A 21,209-nucleotide genomic window follows, 5' to 3' on the forward strand; every position below is an offset into this window, starting at 1 on the left:
CAAAAATTTCCCAACATCCAGTTGACCTGTAGCAGACACAGGGGCACCAAGGTGGCACAGTAGATAGAGTGCCAGGCCTGGAGTCAGGAAGACTCCCCTTCATGACTTCCAATCAGGCCTCATACACTTCCTAGCTGTGTGACCCTGGGCAAGTCACTTATCCCCATTTACCTCAGTTTCCACATCTGTAAAATGAGCTGGAGAAGGAAATGGCAAATCACTCCAGTATCTTTGCCAAGAAAATCCCAAATGGGGTCACTAAGAGTCAGTCACAACTGAAAATGACTGAGCTGAGCAGGCACAGGACGACTATGCCCAGGTTCAACTACCTGTGCTTCAAGCTAAAACAACCTCCACAGCCAAAGGAGGATCAGTCTCTGATGGGCAAGCACAGTGGAATAAGAACTGAATTTGGAGTTGTTGGATCAAGCTTGAAATCCTATCTCTACCACTTATTGCATACATATGCAAACTTTGGAAGGTGGGAAGGGAATAAGCATTTATACAGCTCTGAGCCAGGCACTGTGCTAAGTGCTTGCACAAGTATTATCTCATTTGATCTCACAACAGTCCTTCAGGTAGTGTTGCTATTGTCCTCATTTTAGAGTTGAGGAAACTGAGGCAGACAAGTTAAATGACTCGCCCAGGATCACACAGCTAGTGTCTGAGGCCACATTTGAACTCAGGTCTTGCTGACTCCTGTCCTAACACTGAGCCCCCAGATGCCTTGAACAAATCACTTTGGTTCTCTGGCCCTTCCTTCAATTCAACTGGCATTTATTAAGTATTATTTTAAGTACCTGTTACATTAAGTGCCTATTTATTAATACACCTGCTAGGCACTGAGAATACAAAGGGGGAAAAATAATTGCTACTCTTGAGGAACTTACAATTCTACTAGAGAGAAATAAACACAAAGTAAAATTGGTGGTAGGGGAGTAGTACGTAGTACTAACATTGGGAGGGATTGGGTTGCTGTTGTTTGTCCTCCATTCTCAAAGAGGACCATGACATCAGGAATGTGATGCCATGACTTGCAAGTGAATTGGATTTCAGTGAGACAGAGCTGTGCAAAGTCATCAGTCTCACTTTCTCCTCCGGAGCCATCTGGGTCCAGTGGCCAGATAATTGATCAGGATGACTGGAGATGGCCCTGGATGCAGTGAGAGACCTTGGCCTTTTTAAGCTAAGGTCTCTAACAGGTCTCAGTTTGACTGAGGCAACGCCTATTCAGTGATTAAGGCTAAGTAAGAAATGAGGCAAAGAATGGCCTCTTTTACCTACTCAAAGAGAGAGAGAGAGAGGGAGAGAGAGAGAGATGAAGCTGGGAGGGGAAGATCCTCAGAGTTTCTGGCCAAAACAAACAATTGCTATTTACATTTACTCTGAGAGATCAGGACCTAAACAATGATCCCGTGGATTTGGGCTAGGACCTATTGTTGGCCAATCAATGAGAGCCAGAGTGATTGGGTTTAAAGCACGGTCCTTAAGAAAGAAATCTAGCCCATAAACCCCAAAATATCTCCTGATGTCTCAGGGATCAAAATTTACATTCCTTTGGTCAGAGCACCTGCAGGTAAGGCTATGATATCCTATGTGGACAGAGGGAGAGGTAAGAGGAGAGGAAGAATGAAGGAAGGGAGGAAGGAAAGAAATTGGAAGGAAGGAGGTACTAAGACAGCTCCAAAAGACTCATGGTGGAAAAGACTATCCACATCCAGAGAGTTGCAAAGTCTGAATGCAGATTGAAGTATACTATTTGCTCCCTCTTTTTTTAATTTTATTTTTATTTTTGGTTTTGTTTCATCCTTCTCATGATTCACTTCATTGGTTATAATTCTTCTGTACAACTTGGTTATTGGGAAAATAAGTTTAATGTGAAGGTATATGTAGAACCTATATCAGATCACATGCCGTCTTGGAGGGGAAGAGGGAAGAGTTGGGGGGGAGAAAATTTGGAACTCAAAAACTTGTGGAACTGAGTGTTATAAACTAAAAATAAAATTAACAATATATATCTAAAAAAAGAAAGAAAGAAATTGGAAGGAAGGAAATTGGAAGGAGCTGCATCGCCCAACTAGAACTGGACAGTTGGGTCCCAAGCAGGGCAGCTCAGGCCACTCACAGGTTGTTTTTTGTCCTTAGTTCTCAGTGATGACCATGACATCAGGAAGGTGATGCCATGACTTGCAAGTGAATTGTATTTAAATGAGGGAGGGCTGTGCAAAGTCACCGGCCCAGCTTCACTTTCTCCTCTGGAGCCATCTGGGTCCAGTGGCAAGATACAGATCAGGACAACTGGAGCTGCACTTGGGAGGGATCAGGAAAGATCTCATGTAAGAGGTAGAAGGGAAGATGAGTCTTAAATGGAGCTAGAGTGTTCAAGAGGAAGGAAGAATGAAGAAGGTGAGGAAGGAGAGAATCTTACACATAGTAGGTGCTGAATAAACATTTGTTGAAGTTCCAAATTGTTAAATTTAGGCTTGATGGAGGGGAGAAATTCCCAACTATTCCTAAGTAGAATGGATTGCCTTGGGAGATAGTGGATGCCTCTTTACTACAGATTTTCTTGTTCAGGGTTGGATTAATTAGCTTCCAAGGTCCCTTTTAATTCTGAAATTCTGGGATTCTCTATGCTACATGATCTCTACTAGCATGGCTGATTCTGAGAGGCCTGGACCTAGTTTCTATAGAGAACCCAAAGGGGCTGGCTTATGGCAACCTCTGTCAACCCCCTTCTCGCAGTAATAGTAGCCTGTCCTCATCCTAGAGGTACAATGTCAGGGTGAGACACTGACCAAAAGGGGTCAATTCTCCCAATGGGCTGGAGACTCTGACCAAAGACCGTCCCTAAAATACTCTGGCTCCACAATATCCCCCCACCTCCCACAGAGCAGGATAATGGGGTTAGAGTTTTCCAGTTTACCTCTTATTTCTAAAATGGCTCTACAGGCAAAACAAAACCAAAACCCACCAATGTAAATATTTGAAGATAGTAATATCTTGTCCCTAAATCCCTTCTCTAGGCTGAGCATCCCCCGTTTCTTCAGCCAGTCTTTGTATGCCATGGCTTTCCTTCTCTAAGAACGTTGTCAATCTAATTCCTAAAATGTGGTTTCTGGGACTGGTCATATGAGCCCAGGTATAGTCTGACCAGGACAGAAGAGCTGTCTTGAACTCCTCTGATACTTAGAATTTCTACCACACAATTTAGCACTTAATGTTGCCTTGTATCCTTCTCATAGTTTGACTTGAAAAAACCGAGACTTGCGAATTGGGCACAGTACCTAACAGGTGTACCACAGAGCATTGCTTTGCATACAAAAGGTACTGAAATGCCTGCTGAACAGCATCTCCCTTTTCTACAGCATGTTAAGGATTATGCAATGCCTCCTCCCCGACAACCCCGGGAAATGGGTAGTATACTTATCCCAGAATCTCAGCGAAGGAAGGGACACCAGAGGCCATTGGGTCTGACTCTAGTGAGGATCCCTCTATGATGCGCCTGCCAAGCAGCCATGCACCCTCTTTGCTCAAAGACCTCCCATGATGGGGAAATCATTGCTCCCCAAGGCAGCCCATTTCAGTTTTGGATAGTTCTAATTGTTAGGAAACTTTTTTCCTTTACATCAAGCCTCAGTTTCTTGGTAATTTTCACATATTGTGCTTGATTCTATCCTCTGGAACATTACTTATAAGTGAAATGCCTCTATAAATTTACAGATCATCTTTCCAGGTGAAGTAACCAAGGCTCAGAAAAGTTAATTAATCAGCCCATGGTCACACCAAGAAATGGCCAAGCATGGATTCAAACCCAGGACTCTTGACTCTTGAGTCCAGACCTCAACTTGACTAGCAATGGAAGCTTTATCACTTTTGCCTTTTATTCCTCCCATCTGCATTGACCTAAAGCTAATAGGAGGCCATTACAGAACTAGGAACAAGGTCATTGAGTGACCTTGAACAGGCTCCCCTTTCAATAGGTTCAGGATTCTTGTTCCAATTCATTGCCCTTCAAGTTTAAAACAATGGCTTCAGAGATAAGTGGTTCCTGAAAGTGTTCGGCTTTTCTATCATGTATATGCTACATATACGATCTACACACAAAAATATAAGGTTTGAATTTTTTTTAGTAGCACCGAGTTTACACCATTTCATCCAGTGACTCCTGGTGGCTGTGGACCTTAGAACAAAAGCTAGTTACCGTGACTTCACTAGCCCAGTGCTCAAACCCACCAAACCAAATGACTGAGATGATGCCGGTATGTACATGTACGTATGTATATGCCCTCCTACCATCTGGATCAGTTCGATCATCAGTCTGTGAACTTACACATAGAGCTTTTGTCACTTTGGACCAGCTTCCGCAACGCCCTCACATACAGTTAAGGCGAATGCAGTTTTTAATCACTAGGCAGGATTACTGTTCTCCATAAACCTGCAGCTTTCAAAACATGCTTCACCCCAGATGCCACTGAGAAGATAATGCGCTTCTCCATCAAATAAAGCAGATTTTTTCATGACAGTCTTAATAGCAAGAACTTGGTGATGAAACCATTAAAAATACTTTATTGTTACAACATATCATGAAGATCACAACACATTCAGCTTTTTCTCTCAAGGATACACACAGTACAATCTGTTTGGTACAGAGGTTAGAACAGGAAACCGTGGGCAAGCCCTTGAAAACTGGCTGCTGTAAATCTCAGGCAAATGGGATGTGTTAGTGTTTCAGTGACAGCAGGCAGGGAGTGATGGATGGCTCTGTTAACCACTTCCTTATACCATTCCCCTTCTCAACAGGAGGAGATGATTCCTAATGACCTAATCTCCAAGCCTGACGTCAAAAGGATCGACTTCTCTATTGCAGAGATGCAGGCAGTTTTCAATGGCTCGGGGACTGGCTGTTATCTAGTATGTGGATTATTCAGACTCCTGGCTTGTCATCTTTTAGTTCCTTTCCCTCCCCCCCCCCAAAGTCTTTCTGAAGCAACATTGTGCAGTGGAGTGCAGGACCTGGGTTCAAATCCTGACCCTGAAACTTACTAGTTGTGGAACCACAGAACTCACTTAAACCTCTGGAATTCAGTTTCCTCTTTTGTGAAACAAGGGGGGTTGGTTGGATGAGATGACATCTAGTGTCCCTCCAGCTCTAGTTCTAGTATCCTATGATCCCTGTTTGCTCAGATGACAGGACAGAGAGAGAAAAGAGAATTCCTATCTGTTCTGTTCCATTCTATGTGCACCCATTAAAAGTTCTGTTAGGAGTCTGGTTACGATCACATACGGATCTTACGATCCAGGGATACTCTTCCCAACAACTCTGGCTAATTGAATTAATAACCGAGGCATGGATCAACCCGATCAGAGCTGGAGAGACAGCCAAGGTCATTTTACAGGTGAGGAAACTGGGGCCTTAGGGGGTGAGGTGATAATCCCCAAGAATTCATTTTCCTGGACCAAAACATAGCCCCATTCCACCACCATAAGGATACTTACTATAGGAAAAAACAGTTTAAGGACACAAATAATCTGGAGAGAATCTAGAGGACAGCCAGGTTGTTGAAGGACTTTAATCCACAACATATATGGATTAGTTAGAGTGATCAGGCATGTTTAGCCTGAAGAGGAAAAGCCTTAGGGTTTGGGAGGAGGTAACACGATAGATGCCTTGAGGACTATCATGTGCAACAGCTATTAGACTTGTCCTTGGCCCCAGAGGGTAGAACCAGAAGCAAGGGTTGCAAGGAGACCAATTTAGGCTCCACATCAGGAAAGACCGTTTAACAATTCGAGCTAACCATAAATACATTAAGTTGCCTTGGACGGTAGTGAGTTACCCTTCACTGAAGGTCTCCAAGCAGAGGCTGGTTGGCTGGCTACTTAACTGGGTATGTTGAAACAGGCATTCTTTTTCAGGTAAGGGATGAATTAGACGATCACTGTGATTCTCTGCCTTTCTGTTCTATAAAATCCAACCAGTCATCTGATCCCTCAGCTCAAAGAAAACCATCGCTTTCTCAAGGACTTTATTACAATTCTGTGGTACAGCGGTCACAACTGCTCTCTGCAGTCAGAGATCCTAGGTTCAAATCTTGTCTGACGCTAAGTTCCATGACCTTGGGCACACCACTTAAAGTCCTTAGACCTCAGTTTCCCCACCTGCAAAATGAAGGGGTTGGACTAGCTAGCCTCTGAGGTCCTTTCCAGCTCTAGATCTATGGTTTTGTCCCTAAGCAGGAGGTGGGGAGGTGGCAGTAGTCAGTTTGAAGTTAGAGGCGGCCTGATGCTTCCTGCAAAGATTAACTTTGTAGATTACAGAGCGAGCCTCCCCCTACTGGCTACTTAAACATCACGAGACATCCTTGGTTTAAAATCAAGCATCCGGGGGATGATATGAGCTGTCTCCCTTATTTCAACAAGGGACAGAGGCTGGTGTCTCAAGGATCACTGGTTCTGGGGATCACAGAACAATGTACTCATGGAGAAAAACACTCAAATTCATGATTGTACCAAGGCGATTGTAGCCAAAATAAGAATAATATTTTTATTAGAATCCACCTCCAAATCTCTGCTGCCAGGCCCCACCTATCTTATCCACATGGCAGCCTAAAAGGAAACTTCAGGCCACAAGGCACATTCCGCCCCAATTCTACAGAGGCAAAAGTCCAACCTCATCCTACCCTTATCAGAACTGACTGTAGAGACTAAACTGGAACAATGCTAGATATTTTTTCCTCTATTTTTTTTTGGAGGGAGGAGAGACTGTAGGGGAAATCTGCTGAGAACCACTGTTAGAAAGTTCCTCCACTAGAATCTCTGCTCCTGCTTACTTTAAATGGAGAATAAAGTCAAATGTCAGCTCCACTGCCTAATATAAAAACAGAAACGGAGTAAATGGTATGAAGGAATTCCCATCCCACTTCCGAAGCCAACGAGTGCTATGGTAGAGAGAATGCAGCAGCCAAATTTAAAGAAATGAAAGTTTCAGGTGAATCTTAGGGCTTGAAAATGATCAGCACAGATACAACATCCTGGGTGTTCACAGGTAAGAACTTCCCTGCTAGAACAGTCCTTTCTACCACACTTTTGAACCTTTCAGGAACATTACTGGAAATCCTATCGAAAGACCAGTGATCATTTCCCCAAGGCAGTCCCAGTTTTAACGACATAATGAAAATGATGGGAGGAATGAAGCTCAAGTCTATGTTCTCCTTCCTGAAGCTTTACCTTTTGGTTCAGTGTGGATAAGATGACCCACGTTTGAACATGCTGTTGTCCTATCCCAGCAGGTAGGGAAGGGATGGAGTGACAAAGAAAAGCAGCACAGAAAGGCTCTGTTTAGAGGGACTTCCTCTGTCCTTCCTTCCTCTGGTCCCACACAGAATCCAACAGGAACCTAGATCAAATGGCCTCTCCTCTCGGTGGTGGGACTACTAAAGGAAGAGTCCTCTGCTCCTTCCCAATGTAGCCAAACCCCCAGAAACGGTCTACAGACAAGGGAGTCCTTCAAGAGCATCACAGGGTCTGGGGTAGGTAGTGTAAATACAGCACCAAGAGTGTTGTGATTGGGGCTTGACCATTATGGAAATCACAACCTTTAGCAACAGCATTTGGCTTGAAAAGTTTGCAAGTCACCATTTAATCCAGAGATGAGAGAAAGACAGCACTACTAAAGTGCATTCAGACTTTAAAGTACCAGGAAAAAAATGCTCTAGAAAAAAAATCTTGATACAAGAGCAATAAATGTGGTGCTGATCAGTCAGCATTCCCCTGTCCACTTGGCTTTGCTCTGCCCTGTCCAGTACAGGAGAGTTCCAGGGCATGCCCATTCCTGGGACTGAGAACACAAACCCTGCAGGGGTCACAGTTCCTTACGAAGCCCCCCTAAGGCCCCGGTGGGGGAGGAAAGAAGGTTAAGATGCTGCCACCAGTTCTGGCTGTTTTGGCCTCGTCTTGATGGCTTCTTTCTCTGTGGAGAAAAAAATACCTGTTACTTTTACACAAAACACCCAAAACAAGGTTTGATAGGGGAGGCAAGTCTCTGGGTTCCTGAGAGACATTTCACTCTGAGAGACCTTGTTTGCTTCCACATCTTGAATATGAAAAAGCTGCTAGCTAGATGGAATGCTATTTATAAAAGGGGAAAAAAAATCTAAGACAAACTGATTTGGGTAAGAACAAAGTTGGCCACAGATGTTGTACTAAAAGTAACTCTAGTAGAGGACAGGAACTACTTAGAGGATGACAATAAAAAAAAAACAGAGCAAAACAGGGAAATTATGAAAGCAAAGAAGGGGCAGATTGCCAACAGACATTCTTCTGACAGTTAAGATGAACTTATGGGAAGACAGCAGTCACGGCTCCCCAGGGAAGAGCACAACTAAAACAGAAGGCAACGAGCAGAGCGCTACTCTACTAAGAATGTATCAAGTACCGCGGTGACTCATGGCAGGGAGAGCCCAAATGCCCAGATAGACTTTTTTGTATATTATTTTTACAGTATTCCTAATTTCTAGGATATAATTCTTTGAAAATAATGTCCAGGGCACTGTCAAGAGAATGAACAATATTAACTCAGTGCTTGTGAAATCCTATGCAGTCTTTTAAAAGAAATATTTCTTTGGAAAGCATTTTTCCTCTTGGAATCCCTAGGCCAACACCGAGCTCACCATTCTCATTCCCCAGGTGGGGACTGGCTTCCTCACTCCCAGTCTGTACCAAATGAGAAAGGACTAGGCTTATGTGCACTTTGGTTATCCCTTAAATTTAGCAAAAATTCTCAACTCTCTTGTAAACTTTAAAATGCTAAAATATTAATTAAAAAGGGAAAAAAGAACATACCTGGAATCTTCTCTGATGGGGGTTCTGAAGGAACTTCTGGAAACTCTACTTGTTCCTACAAAGACAAAAAACAGAAAAGGTTGTGAGGTAAAACTCTAAGTCTTAAGGTTGGTAGCTGGCTCAACGAGCAGCCCCTATAGGCTCTCCCTGGTCTAGTTAAGTCTAGCTTAACTTTGTCTTTTCACCTTCTCCTTCAGGTTAAACAAGATCCTTTTGTTCCAAGGGTCTTCCTTAACTATCAGCTTTATGTGAGACCAAAGCTCCTAACCATGAATTTCTGGGTCCTTGTGGTCTTCAGAATACAACTAGCAGGACATCAGCGTTTAACTTTGCTCTTGAATCCCTTCGGCTACAGAGAGCTGGGCCTGGAGTCAGGAAGAGCTGAGATCAAATGCTTACTTAACCACTGCCTGCCTCAGTTTCCTCATCTGTAAAATGGGGATAATAGCAGCACCTACCTGAACGAGATAATAAAGCTCTTAGCCCCTTAAAACCTGGCACGCTGTAAGTGCTATGTAAACGTCAGCTATTCTTATTACTGTTACTTGGCAGTGCCTAGGGAAGCCTGTGGACCGCTTCTCGTAATAATGTTGTTGAATGCACAAAATAAAATACATAAAATTACTAAGGAAACCAATTATATTGAAGCACAGCTATCAAAGTGTTTTTAAAAACAAGTATCTAGGTGCATCAAGAGAGCTTGTGATGGAGTCAGATTCAGAACGGCCAGTTTTGATAGCTCCCGGTTCTGAGGGGGGGTCTGCTGCGGCTCTGTGCCCCATCCCCCATGTCACAGCAAGTCGAGTCAAAATCACCCCTTGTGAGCACCGAGGCTCTGAGGAGAGGAAAAGGCAGTGGATGGAAATTTCATCAAAAGAATCCTAGAAAGGCAGCACGGTGTGATGGAAAGATCTCTGGACTAGAAGTCAGGAGACCTGGCTTCTCAATCTTGATTTGACCAGTAACTAGCTGTGACCCAGCAGAATTCATTTACATCTGTTTTGTCATTTGTAAAATGAGATCTAACTAGATCCTAGCATTGTGGGAAGAACAGCAGACTTGGAAATCAGAAGCTCTGGGGTCAAAACTCTGGCTTTGACATATACCAGCCGTGTGATCAAGAGCCAGTCCCTTAGTCTCTCTTTGTGTGTGTGCCTCAGTTTCCTCATCTGCAAAATGTGGATAACACTTACACAATGCATTTTACAGAAAATGTTAACTATTATTAATGTAAACTATTATCTTAAGTTCCCTTCTAATTCTAACCATTTTGGTTCTAGCCTATGGTATCTTTTAGCAGCCATACAGAAGCTATTTATCCAAAGCTCGCTCCTCCTTAACTAAACATTCTAATATTTCCCCCTTTACTCCAAGCTCTGATAAAGAAGTGGCCCTTCTCCTTATTCAGGCCAGCTCCTCTATGGACACACTTGATCTCATTCCCTCCTCTCTTCTCCAGCAAATTGCCCCTAGTTTCACCTCCCTTCTCTCCCTCTCAAACCATCAATCTGTCTTTAGGTAGAGATCTCCGCCTCAATCTCTAATTCTTTTGTCAATGCCTACAAACATGCCTAAGCCTCTAAGACACCTTTAACCCTCTCCCTCCCCTGTAAACAACAGACCAGATGATCCCACTATTTATCTATATTTGAATATTCTTTACCTTTTTTCCCCTTTATGACTGAACTCCTTGAGAAAGCTGTCTACACTCCTGGCCTCTACGCCTCCTAATTCTCTTCTGAACCTCTGCAATCTAGCTTCTGTCCTCACTATTCAACAGCAATCTCTTAATCAAATGGCCCTTTCTCCACCATGATCCTTCTTGATTTCTCAGCAGCCTCCGATGCTGTTGACCGCTCTTGCCTCCTGAATATTCTAGACTCTTTGGGGTTGTATGACATGCTCTTTTGGCTCTCCTTCCCATCTGACTGCTGCTTTTGGGGCTCCTTTGCCTGAAAGGGATCATCATCCAGTTCATTTCCACTACTGTGGATATACCCAAAAACTCTATCCTGGTCTCTCTTCTCTGCTTCTTCTACTTTCTTATCCCACAAAAGGTGTGCTGATAAATTTTTAAAATCTGCCCTCCAGAAATGCAGGACACAATTTTATGTTTAATCTGTATTTGTAATATTTTTTTCCACTTTTTAAGTCTAGGCAATCAACAAAACAATAAATCAAGCCCTGATCTACAGGGCTTGCTGATTTGAGAGACGAATGCTCACAGTGAAAATTTAACAATTGGTCTTCACAAGGCAATTCCATCGGGCTCTAGCATCCTCTGGTTCTTTTTATACCCAGACCTACTCTCTCTCCTATCAACTGCCTAATAAACATTTTTAAAAAATTAAATATTTTTTATTAACAATTGTCAATGAATATGAACATTTCCATATGCAAAAGAGGAGTGCATATGAAACTACATATGGCTTGTTGCTTTTAAAGTATACGTCAACTTTAATATAATGCTTTTTGACCTTACTTTTGGTCGTTACTGGGTATTTTATTGACCTTTTTGTATCACTATCACCTTCTTCCTCCCACCCCCTATCACAAGGCTCTCCTTTGTAACAAGAAAGCTGAGTCAAGCAAAACAAATCTGTGTTGTACTGGTCATGTCTGAAAATGCACTTTCTCATTCTGTACCTACAGTCTATCATGTCTCCACTGAGTTGTGGGAAACATACTTTTGGAGTCAAGATTGGTCCTACTGGATATTTCAAACTGAATATCCCATAAACATCACAAATTCAGTATGTTTAAAACAGAACTCTACCTTCTGTACCAAATTCACCCTCCTCTTCCTAACATCCCTATTACTACTATACCCCCCGCCACCATTCTTACAGTCACACAAGTTCTCAACTTCTCAATGTCCCTCACTCCATATAAGCCTTATTAATTGCCAAATCCAGTCACTGATCCACAGTCTTTCTCTCTAAACTCCCACAGCCACTACTCTAGCACAAGCTCTCATCACCTCTCCACTGGATGACCACAGTAGTCTCCCAAATCATCTTCCCAGCTTCAGTCTCTCCCTACTCCAATCAGCCTCCAAAATGATTTCCTTTAGGGGGTAGCTAGGTGGTGCAGTGAGTAGAGCACCAGCCCTGGAGTCAGGAGGACCTGAGTTCAAATCCGGCCTCAGACACTTGACACATGTACTAGCTGTGTGACCTTGGGCAAGTCACTTAACCCCCAGTCGCCCTGCCAAAAAGCAAAAAAAAAAAAAAAAAAAACAAACAAACAAAATGATTTCCTTTAGTGTAAGTCAGACCACATCACCCTTCTACTCAAACTCCAGTGATTCCTCTATTACATCTAGGATCACATCTTTTCACAACCGGGCATTTCACACACACAGCCTGGCTCCTCCCTACACTCAGGCTATACCTACTGTTCTGTACATGACACTCCACCTCCAGTCTTCTGACTCTGCACTGGCTGTCCTCATGCCTGGAATGCTGGCCACTCATATCTTTGTCTCTTGGAATCCCTGATTTCCTTCAAAACTCAGTTTTGCACCATCTTTTCTATGAGGTCTTTTCCTGATTCCCCTAGCTGCTAGTGCCTTCTTCATGATTACCTAGTATTTGGTTTGTATATGTCTTGCATATATCTATATGTACATGATATTCTCCCCCCACCTTCAACCCCACCCCCAATAGAATATAAGCTCCTTTATGGCAAAAATTGCTTTGCTTTTGTTTCTGTATCCCCAGGGCTTAGCACAATACCTAGAATATAGCAGGCACTCAGTGAATTCCTATCAATTGATTAAACATAATTGTGGGTGTTCTTGCCTTCCCAGCTAGTCTTCCTTCTTCTAGCAGCTCACACTCATCACTTTCCCCTTTCTACTATCCCAAAAAGCTTCTCGGATGAGCCCCTATGATCCTGGGGCTTTTCACTGGTATGACAGGTGGGTGGGCTCTACTGAACCAGCCTTGTGACTCAGTCTGTGGTGGGCATGTAAATGGGAGGCAGCAGGCACTAACTCACATGGGTAAGCTAGAGTCTGGTGAACTGGGACAGCTGCCCAGAAAGATTAGGAATCCCTGATTTAGGGGACTAACTACAGACCCTGAAGAGTAAACAGAGAGCTCTGGAAGTGAGAACATGTAGGAAACGCCTGGGCTGATTCCTTATAAAGGTCTCTTGTGGATGGAGGTGTTTGTTCATGCATGCATGCATTCGTTCAATGACCATTGACAGAACCATGGAATAGAAAAAAAAAAGTCAAACAACCTCATACCACTGCCAGTTGAGGGTAGAGGAGAAGAGGGACAGAGAAGGATAAGGAAAATAATCTTCTATTTCCAGGGAAAATGATGTTCAAATTCACAACTATTCAAGTGGACCATTTGTGTAAAAACAAATTTCTATTCCAGCCTGTCTTTCGGGATATTCCCAGACTCTTTACCTCACTGCCCCAGTGTGTCTTCAGGAGATGCAAACTCTTTTTAGCATTTACACTGATTTAACTGGCAAGGATAATTAGCTGGGGGAAAAGATCTCAACTCATAATCCATGTATCTACCATCTGGATTAGCAGGGGTTTGGGATTTTACAATCTTTTTCTTTAAATAAGAGAAATCAGCGAACTCAAACATTACCTGAGTGATCGCTTCCAGTTCCTCTAAGATGGCATCTTCATCTTCTTGAGTAAAACTTCCAGCCAAGAGATCATCGATTTGCTGCAAAGAGAAAAACCACAATAACTAACACACCTTCTGCCATTGTGCCCCTGCTCCTTACAGATGAAGCCTGGAGCAAGGTAAAAAAAAGGTGAGAAAAGTCAGGTATAAAATTGTCTCTTGCCAGCCCAAGACTTCACTCATCAAGGAAGTACATCAATGAAATCAGTATGGAAGTGCTATATCCTTGAAGACGGTCGATTTACATCACACAGTAAGCAATTGCTATTTGGAAGAGATCAAGCCACAAACACGCATACAGAATCATACCTTCTGGTACTCCACAGCATCCCGGGTTTCATCCATTATCCTTTCCACTTCTTCTATCGACATGACCTAATAGCATAACATGAAATGGTTACACCTTGCAGGGATCTCAGCATTCACCTAGCCTAATCCCCTAAAAGGATGAAACTGGGGCCTAGCAAGATGAAGTCACTGCCCAAAATCACTGTTAGTTGTGGCACAGCCAGGACTAGAAAACAAGTAACCCAGTGTTCCTGCCACTATCCACCATGCTGGTACCACTTTGGTACCTAGTTAAAAACAACCATGAACTGTATTGGTGAGATAAGAAATGCAGATCAGGCCAGGCCTGATTCTCAGGTCTAAAAGGAAGCTGAGCTACAAAGTAAGGAAATTACACTTGGGCCTCCCAGGGTTACTGCTTTCACATAAAATGTTACTGGCTCCTTTAGAAGATTTTATGTACATCACAATGTATATAAATCCAATAGAAGTCTTGCATGTTCATTCAGAAAAAAAGATCTTAGGGCAGATATTTCTAATCTCCCATCTCCATCTCCCTATGCCACAAGGAGGCATGTTTTTAGATGGTCAAAAGGGGAGCAGTGGGATTTATCAAATCCCTCCCACCCCTAATCCTCTCCCTGGAATCAACTCAACCATTGCTTTCTTCAAGACCTAGCTTAAAACTCACTTCTATACCAAGTCTTCCCCAATTAATTTTAAAATTAGTTACATTTTATCCTGCATCTTATGGATTTAGTTTGCATTGCTTTACACTTGTTGGTAGGTTGCTTGGTAACTGTTGTTAAGTCACTTTACAGAGGTAGGGTTTTTTTTTCTCCTTAAGAAAACTATAGCTCAGTGGAATAGATCACACTTTCTACTTCTTTTGTATTTTTCTACAGCAACCAGTGCAAGGCTCTATCCCCTGCAGATGTGCAATAATGTTTCCCAGAACTACTCTTTGTTTTATAAGCCTCTATTTTCCTCATCCTCTGCTGCTCCATTTAGTTCTTCTTCCATCCCAGCAACACCCTTCCTGGCTTTGACCTACCTGATGCATTTTATTCAGACACTCATTTCCAAACTTCAGGCCCTCAATCACTTTCATTTCAATCTGGGTAAACTCAATATTCTGAACCTGGAGGAAAAAAAAAATAACCAAATTCCACCTTGTTCAGGAGACATTCTGAAGCCAAACTACTCTTCCCCTCATTCCCAAAGGAAGCACATGCAGACTTAGTGAGCAGACATTCAGAAAGATCAGCGAGGAAATACACAGCGAATTCTATGTTCTGAATTCAGTTCTTCCATCATCCCAGATTTTTCCAGGTTTCTTACTTCCACACAATCAAGCAGTCCTTGTCCACTCCAAGGGCTAAGAACAGTGTGCATGACCCCTCATGTGTTTCTCCTACCTTCAGAAATAAGACTTTTAAGCAATTCACTTATCCCTAGGCTTCATTAGAATGCAAATAGAGGAAAACAGACGAGGCAAAGCTCAAGGAGTCTATGGTGCTTCTCATGAAAGTGCTGGTGAAAATTTAGAGGATTATACGTGGATTTCAACAATCCCTACTCCCATGGGCAGTGATAACAGAAAGATTACAGGAAAAATAATTGAGACTGGCACTGGCTCATGATTTCATTAATACAGGGAACTCCCAGATGAGAAAACTCCTTCTGCCAACGGACATCTTTTCTTCAACTTACACTCTTAGAAATTTGCCTAGAGCAATGCCGTCAAACTCAAATAGAAAAGGGGGCCACTAATCCACCCATAAGGATTCCTGTGGCCTTCATACTGACTTAGTTCTAAGATTTAATGTCATTATGTTTTATTGTATTTCTATTCAATTTGTTATCAATCACATTTTAATCTGGTTTGGGCAGCCCTGAGGTGTGCTGTGGGCAGCATACATTTGACACCCTGGCCTAGAGTACAAAGAGGTTAGGTGACTTGCCCAAAGTCACACAGCCAGAATTAGAGGCAGGACTTGAATCCAGCCCTTCCTGGCTCCCAGGTAAATTCTCTGTTGAATGGCTGCCTATAGTAACAGTAAAAAAATTCTGTTGCAAAGCCCACATTTTAGAAATGCTCCAGTAATGTACAGCTTCTCTTTTCAAGGCAGTTTCCTAACTTCCTTCGATATTCTTGAAGTAAAAGTCAGAGTCCTTCTTTCTCTAGTAGGAAGGTGGTGCGGAGTTCAAATCCAGGACCTCCTACTCAGTAGGAAACTGCTTTTCCATACAAATTACCTGTATACTTCCATGACTCTCTTTTCTCCATGATAAGATTCTAACCTTGCTCAAGATCCCCTCCAATCTTTTCTAACTCTCCCTTAGCTTAGTTACAGATTCTAGAAAAGGGAATATCTATTTCAACTTTTCTCAAAACAACTGTATCTGTAGTGGACTCAAAGTCCCAGTATAGGCCCTTCGGTTGCAAATGCTTCATTAATAAGCCAGGTTAAAACATGTCCTGGCAAAGGATTATATTTGTTACAAAAGCACTTTTGTCTAATGGTATCAAAACAACCTATGGTTCTATGGCATTTCCACCACTCTGGGCTATGGGGACTTCTATATACATACCATAGTTTCCAGATTCGTGATTTGGTTTTCTGTTTTATCCAAGAGCTGTTCCTGGTAGCGCTTCTTCTTAAGCAGTAACTTTGCTCTTCTGCAGAGGGAAACCCAATAGGGGACACAGTGACACAGATGGAAGCAACAAAAGAATCATAACATAATCACTTTGGGTTGGAATCTCAATGCCTGTCAATTACTAAAGCAACCAGGTCCCCTTGAGCACAAACCTGATAAAAGGGACAACGTCTGCAGCCCTAAACAGAACATAGTCCTTAGGGAGCCCTTGTGTGGAGGAGGGAGCATATGCAGACTTAGTGAGCAGACATTCAGAAAGATCAGGGAAGAAATACACAGAGAATTCTACGTTCTGAATTCAGTTCTTCCATCCCAGATTTTTCCAGGTCTGACTTTGGCCAGAAGCAAGTGGTTCTCTCTAGTCCTCTCACTTACTCCTTCTTTCCATCACGAAGAAGTTGTCTGGCAAATTCTCTTTCCCTCTCCAGTTGCTGGGTGATCCTCTTCTGATACTGCTTCAATTTATCCCGTTGTTGTTTCAATTGCTATTAGAAACAAGAGAAAATTGCATCTCATTAAAACTTGTGATCGATGCAGGGAAGCCTATTTCTCATTATCAAGCCAAAATGCCTCTAACAATATGACCAACCTCCAGGTGACCATTTTTATCAAGGTACATGGTACGTATAGACCAAATTATGTGGATGTGATTGCTATCCTCAGGGAATCTATACTCTAGGAGAGACAAGGGCAATACTGACCCATGTACACTGAGACACACACTCCATAAATGTACAATGACCAATGTTAAAGTTTTCGCCATTTGGACAAGCAATTATATAAGTGGCTCTAGTCTAATCTATAATCCATGCAAAGATGGTAAATGGGTAAATTTTCAAAGTGGCACATGGGCCAGTCACTACTACCACCTCTCTTTCCCTGGACACTGCCCTACTGCTCCAGGTAACACATGCTTATGTCCCACCCACATACTCAAAAGAATTGATCTAGCCACGGTCTGTTCTCTCTATCTTGAGAAAAGGCATACCAGCTTAGCATATCACTTCTGAAAGACTGCTAACTCCTGGTGTATTTAAATTATGGTTCAAATATTAGGAGATTGTAAGTATTACCAAACTTCTTCCTCTGTGAAAATAAGTTCTTAAACTAATTTTTGAGCAGGGGTTACCATACCATACCACATGCTGGATGTAGTTTCCTTGGGTCATATTTCAAAGAAATATTAGATGATGATAATCTATTCTTTTAGTCTGTGATTACACATGGTCCTGGGAACTTGCGGGGAGCGGAAGAAGTGTTTAATACAATGCCTTGACACTTACTTAGAAGGTGCTTAATAAAGGGGCAGCTAGGCGGCACAGTGGATACAATGCCAGGCCTGGAGTCAGGAAGACTCCTGTTCATGAATTCAAATCTGGCCTCAGACCCTTTTAGCTGTGTGACTCTGGACAAGTCACTTAACCCTGATTGGTTCAGTTCCTCCTCTGTAAAATGAGCTGAAGAAGGAAATGGAAAACCACTCCAATATCTTTGCCAAGAAAATCCCAAAAGGGGTCACAGAAGAGTTGGACGCAATGACAAACGCTTGTTGCCTTCTTTCCTTTTTACAGAAAGATGGCAAGTTTGTGCTCCTCTACAAAACACACTAGAAGTAATTCTCTGACAAATGAAAAAGCGCAATTCAGGGAAGAATTCTTGGTGGTATTATTAAGAAAGTGGGAAAAAGAATGACTTTTAGGGGGATCAAGCTTCTAGTAGTGCTTTCCCCAATTACCAGAAGGAGTTGTCTTCAAAAGGGCAAAGTATAAAAGGCTTAGGGCAAACTGATAGCATCTGAGAAACAACTTTGTGTTATTTAAGATATAAATCTTAAGTCCCATACTTAAGTCCCAACTCCACTCCCCAATCCCCTCAAAAAAATCTCCACACTCCTAAAAACCAAAGGTGAAAACAATGAAGAACTAAATTCCAACTCTCCCCATCATCTGCTTTGGTTGGATTATTTTAAAGCCTTAAGCACCTCTGGAAGAAGTTATCTTTTCTATCCAGTTTCTCCTTTAAGAGGCACATGAATCAATTAAGATCAAACATTTTCTGAGTGCCCTAGTATGTGCTCAGTCATAAATTCAGAAGGATCTGGAAAAGCCTGCCAACCCACCTTTCTAATTAATCCTTTCTGTTTTTAGAATACCTAGTCCCTAACAGATTTAAAAACAGAAGAGCACTCCTTGTATTTGAGCTTTAATACCCATTCATTCAATAGTCAATTCCCAGTCAGGATCAAAATTTACATTCCTTTGGGCAAAGCACTGGCAGGTAAGGATATGATACCCTATGTGGACAGAGGGAGGAAGAGAGGGAGGGAGGGAGGGAGGGAGGGAGGGAGGGAGGGAGGGAGGAAGGAAGGAAGGAAGGAAGGAGCTGTGTAGCTCAATTGGCCAGTTCCACTTGGGTCCCCCGTGGGACAGCTCCTGCTACTACTCATAGAAGCTGTTTGTCCTTAGTACTCTCAAGAGGACCAACATCAGGGAGGTTAAGCCATGACTTGCAAATGAATTGGATTTAAGTGAGGGAGGGCAGTGAAAAGTCGTGGGTCTCACTTTCTCCTCCAGACCCTTATCTTGGGGTTTATGGTCTAGATTTTTTTTTCTTAAGGACCATGTCTTACACACAAATCACTCTGGCTCCCATAGATTAGTCAATAATAAATAGGTCCCAGCCCAAGCCCCACTTGGTCACTGCTTGGGGCCCAAGAAGATCAGAGTGAATGTAAATAGTAATTGGTCCTGTTTTGGCCAGAAATTCTGAGGGTCTTCCCCCTCCCAGACTGATTTTTTTTTTTGAGCAGGTAAAAGAGGCCTTCCTCTGATTCATTTCTTACTTAGGCTTAATCACCGCATGGGCACTGCCTTAGTCAAACCGAGATCTGTTAACTACCTTAGGCCAAGGTCTCCCATGGCTCCCAGGGCCACATCCAGTCATCCTGATCTTTATCTTGACACTGGACCCAGATGGCTCTGGAGAAGAAAATGTGGCTGGTGACTTTGCACAGCCCTCCCTCACTTAAATCCAATTCACTGGTATGTGATGGCATCACCTCCCTGATGTCATGGTCCTCTTTGAGAAGGAAGGACAGACAACAACCAAGTCTGGAACTGAGCCTGTTGAGACACCATGTATGTTCATCGAATTCAGTATACATTTATTAAGCACCTCACACGTGCCAGGAATCATGGTGCACACTGCACATGGGCATAGTTTGGCCAGGGAAATATTCCATTTTCCAGATAATTCTATACACAACTTTGGAGATCTTAAACTGCTATATAAATGTTACCAGTTATTATGTCTGCGATTTACATATTTTATTCAAAGACCCAGAAAACAGCCACTTTGGAAGAAGTGTGTGTGTGTGTGTGTGTGTGTGTGTGTATAATTATAGCAGTGACAGGAGATCCGACTAAAGTTTCAAAATCAAATTTTTTTAAGGTGTTGGTACGGGGCAGGTCTTGCAATAACAAGAGGCTTTCGGGGCTTCGAAGAAAATGAAACTAAGAGGAATAACTTTCTTCCTCTGTGAAACAGGGATGATAACAGCACCTCCACAGCATTGTAGTGGGGATCAAAACTGTATATGATGTTCTGCAAACCTGAATGCGGTAGGTAAAAGTAAGAGGCTGTTGATGTTGCTGGTTATTATTATTAATTTCCTCCTGCCCGGACAGGAATTAACCCTCCAATACAAATCTGGAAATCTGAAAACGAAAGTGATGAGTCCGGGGAGCAGAGGGGCAGTAACTTCAAGACCCAGAATGGCATCGAGACCCCCCCCCCCAAAAAAAAACAACCTCAAAGAAATAGAAGGGAAACACTAGAATGGCAGGGGTGGGGGAGGGGTTAGGAGGAAGATGCAGGACGGGGTGGGGCAGAAAGGTCAAGGCGGAGAGACCAGGACCTTCCTGACATCCGACCTCGGGCATCCCCGGACAGGATGGAGACTTTACCCCCCGAGACCCTCACCCCCAGGCCCCAGCGCCTGGGATACGAGCCCCGCTAAGACTCAGACCCAGGGAATCCTCCAGCCCAAACCCCTCCTTTGACAGAAGAGGAAACTGAGGCCAAGAGGGGGAGAGTGACTTGCCCGAGGTCACCTGGCACGCGAGGGGCGGGGCCGGGCCTCGCGACCCCAGGCTCAGGTGTCTGCTCCGCAGCTGCCGGAGCTCGGGCCCGGGACCCCCTCCCACCCCGGTCCCCGGCCCCCCGGCCCGTGTCCTGCCCCGCCGCCGCCAGGGCCCCCTCACCAGGATGGCCTTGTCCTGCTCCGTGATCCGGCTTTGCTTCTTGCGGCCGAACAGGTTGCCCATGGCGGCCGCGGAGCCCCGGCCCTGCCCGGCCCGGCTCCGCTTCCTCAAGTCCCCACGGAACCCCGAGCCCCGGCGGCCGCGGGCCGCCCAGCCGCGCTACGGTGGCCGAGGAAGACCAGGCGCCGCCGGATCGCGAAGGCCCCACGTGGCCCTGCTCAGCCAGTGCGACCGGGTCCGGAGGGAGGCTGAGGGCGGGAGTGGGGGCGGGGGGCGGGAATTAGAGCTGACCCTCCGGCCTCGGGGCCTTCTTACGATCCCGGGGTCAGCGGAGGTTAATCCAGGGGGATTGTGGGAGAGGAGCATTAGACTGGAGCTTTAGAAAGTACTTCTTAGAGATTGGCCGCGCCCCGTGAACCTTGGCGGGGCAGCGCTGGGTATGTGATTTCAGAGTCCGCGATTTAACGGACTGGGAGCCAATCAACCAATACAG

General features: G+C 43.8%; 1 protein-coding gene across 1 annotated transcript; it reads right to left on the minus strand.

Annotated features, from left to right (window-relative positions):
- Window positions 1–4,546: 4,546 nt before the first annotated feature.
- On the minus strand, window positions 4,547–20,899 carry CHMP6 (charged multivesicular body protein 6). Its single transcript, XM_036757181.1, has 8 exons — window positions 20,717–20,899; window positions 16,830–16,939; window positions 16,386–16,473; window positions 14,845–14,931; window positions 13,812–13,877; window positions 13,461–13,541; window positions 8,845–8,899; window positions 4,547–7,972 (listed from the first exon to the last, which is right to left on the minus strand). The coding sequence occupies exons 1-8, from the start codon at window positions 20,777–20,779 to the stop codon at window positions 7,917–7,919; spliced, it is 606 nt and encodes a 201-aa protein (XP_036613076.1). The 5' UTR covers window positions 20,780–20,899; the 3' UTR covers window positions 4,547–7,916.
- Window positions 20,900–21,209: the final 310 nt, after the last annotated feature.

Source organism: Trichosurus vulpecula, chromosome 4 (genome assembly GCF_011100635.1).
Source record: "Trichosurus vulpecula isolate mTriVul1 chromosome 4, mTriVul1.pri, whole genome shotgun sequence".
NCBI lineage: Eukaryota > Metazoa > Chordata > Mammalia > Diprotodontia > Phalangeridae > Trichosurus > Trichosurus vulpecula.

Coding starts and splice junctions, on each gene's coding strand:
- CHMP6 (XM_036757181.1), bottom strand. CDS start 20,779: ATGGGCAACCTGTTCGGCCGCAAGAAGCAAAGCCGGATCACGGAGCAG. Junction 16,940..20,716: donor AGCAGGACAAGGCCATCCTG/GTGAGGGGGCCC, acceptor TGTTTCTAATAG/CAATTGAAACAACAACGGGA. Junction 13,878..14,844: donor GTCTGAATAAAATGCATCAG/GTAGGTCAAAGC, acceptor TTATGCTATTAG/GTCATGTCGATAGAAGAAGT.